General features: G+C 55.9%; 1 protein-coding gene across 1 annotated transcript in view; it reads right to left on the reverse strand.

Annotated features, from left to right (window-relative positions):
• CCNA1 (cyclin A1) overlaps positions 1-4,549 on the reverse strand; it is a 19,726-nt gene that overhangs the window by 3,945 nt on the left and 11,232 nt on the right. The window contains exons 5-6 of the mRNA XM_007953291.1: positions 3,167-3,371; positions 355-468 (exon numbers count right to left, since the gene is read on the reverse strand). Of these exons, the coding sequence (XP_007951482.1) occupies positions 355-468; positions 3,167-3,371 (319 nt within the window). The remainder of the gene's footprint in view (positions 1-354; positions 469-3,166; positions 3,372-4,549) is intronic.

Below are 4,549 nucleotides of genomic sequence, written 5' to 3' on the forward strand. Positions count from 1 at the left end.
TCTTCACAGAAGCAAAGCCCAAACCACACCCACTGCAATGGAGTCCATTCTGACCCACAGCGCCCCTAGAGGACAGAGTGGAACTGCCCCACAGGGTCTCCAAGGCTGTGATCTTTACAAAAGCAGACTGCTTCATCTTCCTTCCACAGCATTGGGTTCAAACCTTCAACCTTTTGGTTAGCAGCCGTGTGCTTTAAGCACTGTGCGTCCAGAACGCCTCCTGCCAAGACAACCAGCTCCTAATCACACCAACTCGGTCTCGTAGGAGATGAACCTCTCTTGAGCTTAAGATTTCCCGAATAAACATGAGACAGGCCTCAAATTTCACCCAGAAAGAAAAACCTAGAGCCTTACCCAGAAGCTCCTGTTGATGGTGTAGTTGGCGAGGCAGTAGGCTGCGGCGGCGATCAGCGATGGGAGGTATTTCAGGAATGGGTCCGCTTCAAGGAGGCTCAGCTCCGCCACGTACTAAGCGCAAGAGAGGAGACGTCCCTGGGGTTAGCAGTGACTCAGGTGACGGGGAAACTGCCAACGTCAAGGGAGTTAGTTGTGTCCTGTCTCTGAGTAAGCAGTGTCTCCGGACGGACATCTTCATGAAGATCGGCAAAGTGGAGGGGAAGTGGATGGTGACCCACGGCAACCCCACGCGTGTCAGGGCGGAACTGTGCCCAGCCCAGGTGTCAGGGGCTGAAATGGGACCCTGGAAACGTGTTCCAAGCCCTACACCTGTGCTTCAAATCCCATGTGGAACTAGCTGTTCTGTGCTGTGCAATGAGGCGGGATGGTGCCGGGTGTGTGTAAAATCAATCTCTTTTGAGTTTCAAAAAGCAGATTGAGTGACCAGTAATGAGATGGGGCCAAGTAGAAGCCACACTACCTGAAGGCCACCAGGAACAGGGACACCCAAGCTGAGAATGGACAAGGACCTTCCCCAGAGGTGGCAGAGAGTGCGCGTACCCCTGGAGCCGGCACCCCAGAGTCACACGTCCAGCCTCCTGAACTGCGGCAGAAGAGCTGTGTGTGAAAGCCACCTGCTGTGGCATTTCTGGCCCAGCAGTGCCCGGCAACTCGGACAAGGGGGCAGCTGACCGTCACGGCTGGCTGCGACCGGAACCAACGGTCTGCTGCAGTCAAGTCGTGGACGACTGCGTCCCTCAGTTCAGCTCTGCTGCAGGGTTATGCCGGGAACAGAAGCAGTATGGCTCTGCGCCCTGGCACGGGGACACAGCCTTCAGCCATGAGTGTGTCAAGCAAATGCATGGAGTCCAGGGGCTGGGAAGGTACCAGTGGGAACACACCGGAGTAGGAGACGTCTACTGGTGAACTGAGATAGAAAACCTTACGGCTTTTTCTGCAGAGCATGTAAGCACCAGATATCCCAGATCACAGTGGTTGGAGACTACGTTGGCCAAACAAGTCCCTGAGTGCACTGAACAAGATCTAACTCCCAACGATGCTTCGAGAGCTAACACGGTGGGGTGATGTTGTTGCTGGGAGTCTCAAACTCATTCTGACTCCTAGTGACCCCACGTGACAGAGAAGACCCGCCCCAGAGGGTTTCCTAGGCCATGATATTTATGGGCCAAAAAGCAACATCATAATAAATGGAGATAAGATTGAAGCTGTCAGGGACTTCATTTCACTTGGATGAAAAATCAATGCCCATGGAAGCAGCAGTCAAGATATGAAGTGACATACTGCACTAGGTAAATGTGCTACAAAGGACCTTGTTAAAGTGTTAAGAAGCAAAGATGTCATTTTGAGAACTAAGGTGCACCACACCCAAGCCACGGTATTTTCAATGATCTCATCTGCGTGTGAAAGCTGGACAGTGAATAAGGAAGACTGAAGAGAAGCTGATGCCTTTTCATAGGACTTGAATATTTACCTGAGGTAGATAGACTCCTTGGAGAGATCAATCCTGGGAGAAAGAAGGGCTGTGTGTGCCCAGGGAAACAGCTCAGGGGGCAGGAGTGCATGGAGGGATGGACACTGGGAAGAGGTGACTATGGGGAGGAAGTGGGAGGGGGAATGTTACATTGTGGGAAATTGTGGTCAATATCATGAGACACGTGAACTGCTGTACAGAAAGTGAATTTGCTCTGTAAATTTTCACCCAAATCACAATTAAAAAAAGAGAGAGAGAGAGAGAGAGAGACAACTATACCCACTGCCATTGAGTCAGATCTGACTCATAGCGACCTTTCCTTGGGTTTCCGAGGCAGTATCACTACGGAAGTAGATTGCCCAACCTTCCTTCCGAGGAGTGGCTGGTGGGTTTGAACCTCCAGCCTTCTGGTTAGCAGTCAAGTACCTTAGGGACTATGCCACCAGAGAGAAAACTATTTAAAAAAAAAAAAAAGAGTTGATGCCTTTCAACTGTGGTGTTGGTAAAGAATACTGAAAATACCATGGACTGATAGAATGGACGCATCTATCGTGGAAAAAATGCAGCCCGAATGCTCCTTAGAAGTAAGGGTAATGACGCTTCATCCCACATACTTTGGGCATACTGTCAGGAGGGACCAGTCCCTGGAGAAGGACATCATGTCTTGGTAAAGTGGGGTGTCAGCCAAAAAGAGGAGGATCCCCCATGAGATGGAGTGACATGGTGGCTGCAACACTGGGCTCAGACTCCGGGATACGCCTGGGAGGATGGTGCAGGAACGGGCAGGGTTTCATTCTGCCGTACACGGGTCAGCACGCGCCACAACCGTGTGCACGGGTCACCACGTGCCACAACTGACTCGGGGACGTTCACAACATTCATGGGAGCAGATCACCAGAGCAGCGGGTGGGTTCAAACCGCCAGCCTTCACGTTAGCAGCCGAGTGCTTCACCTCTGCACCACCAGGGCTCCGCAGGCCGAGATTCGACTCGCATTAGAGCACGTTAATTTTCCTGCTATGCCGTGGGCCTAAGCGGTATTGCTGGTGCGTGGTCTGAACGCAAGAAGGGCCGCGTCTGGGCCCAGCATCTCTGCTAGGGTGACTGCAGACTGGGCGGGCCGGCGGGATCCGGCCACGTGTCTCGGCACCAGCTCTGCCCCCGGGCTGGGGAGTTTCTCTGGGTCCCACCCAGGGGCGTGCAGAGGGAGGAAGCGCAGCGCGGGCGCCGTCGGCTGGCCCCCCCGCGCGGCCCTGGCGCCAGGAACGAGCCTGCGTACCTTGGCCAGGCTCTCGGTGCGGACGCACACGCCCTGCCTCTGCAGGTACTGCAGCAGGAACTGGTGGGTGGTGGGCACCGTCAGGTCGAAGGCCAGCACCTTCAGGAGTAGGTGCTCCATACGCAAGAGCTGCCGCTTGGTGTACGTGTCGTCCGTGATGTAGACGAACTCGTCCACCTCGGGCGGGTAGATCTCCTCGTACTTCCTGCGAAGACAGACAGCTTCAGGAGGGTGCCCGGTGCACCTGCCCCACGTGGGCAACCGTCAGAACGGCAGAGAGTGCAGGTGGAACCCCGTGATCCCACACGACTCGGAGCGTCTGGTGCAAAGAACGCTGTCATGAACCCAGCGACAGAAAAGGTCCCCAAGGATATAGGCTCTAAGTTCACGTTCCCCCTCCTCCGCTGAGCGGTCAGTGAAGCTGTGTGTCTGAGAGAAAGACACCATCCCCACCCCAGGCTCCCCCTCTCCGCCTGTTTCCACTCCCTTGCAGAGACCTGGCCAACGCGTCAGGCACAGAAACCAGAGCGCGTGAGGCCCACTGAGCAGAGAGGAAACCCCAGGCCGGCCCGGAACACCGCGGGTGGGTTCCAGACGCCCGTGACAAAGCCAGGGTTGCAAGGAAGCAGGCCACCATGTTTGCTGGCCTCCCCATGCCTGTGAAAGTTATGTGTACACTGTACGGTTCTCTGGGGAATGTGCAGCAGCGTGATGGAAAAGTCCGAAATGCTGTGAGAACGACCAAAACATGACAGAGAGACACGGTGAGCACGCGCTGTTGAAAAAAGGGCACCAACAGACTCGCTTAGTGCACGGTTGTCAAAAGCCTTGACGTGTAAGACACGCGGCGTCTGCAAGGGGCAGTAAAGCGAGGTGTGTCAGGCACGGGGCCGCAGTCACCCGCACGGAAGGAGCGCAGCCAGGAGGGCGTGCTAGGAAAGGGTTAAACGGAGCCCCAAGTCCACAGCACAGAACCTGCTGCCAGATGGCAGACATCTGGGGGAGGAGCGTGTGACCAAGCTTGTGTCTCCCTGAACCTGAGAAGGTGACCGTCCCTCCCCTGGAGGAGGAGGGTGTGGCCGGGCTCGTGTCTCCCTGAACCCCAAGAAGGTGACTGTCCCCTGGAGGAGGAGGGTGTGGCTGGGCTCGTACCTCCCTGAACCCCGAGAAGGTGACTGTCCCCTGGAGGAGGAGGGTGTGGCCGGGCTCGTGTCTCCCTGAACCTGAGAAGGTGACTGTCCCCTGGAGGAGGAGGGTGTGGCTGGGCTCGTATCTCCCTGAACCCCGAGAAGGTGACTGTCCCCTGGAGGAGGAGGGTGTGGCCGAGCTCGTGTCTCCCTGAACCCCGAGAAGGTGACTGTCCCCTGGAGGATGGTGTGGCCG

The sequence above is a fragment of the Orycteropus afer genome, unplaced genomic scaffold, assembly GCF_000298275.1.
Source record: "Orycteropus afer afer isolate SDZICR_OR568_19922 unplaced genomic scaffold, OryAfe1.0 scaffold00384, whole genome shotgun sequence".
Taxonomy (NCBI): Eukaryota; Metazoa; Chordata; class Mammalia; order Tubulidentata; family Orycteropodidae; genus Orycteropus; species Orycteropus afer.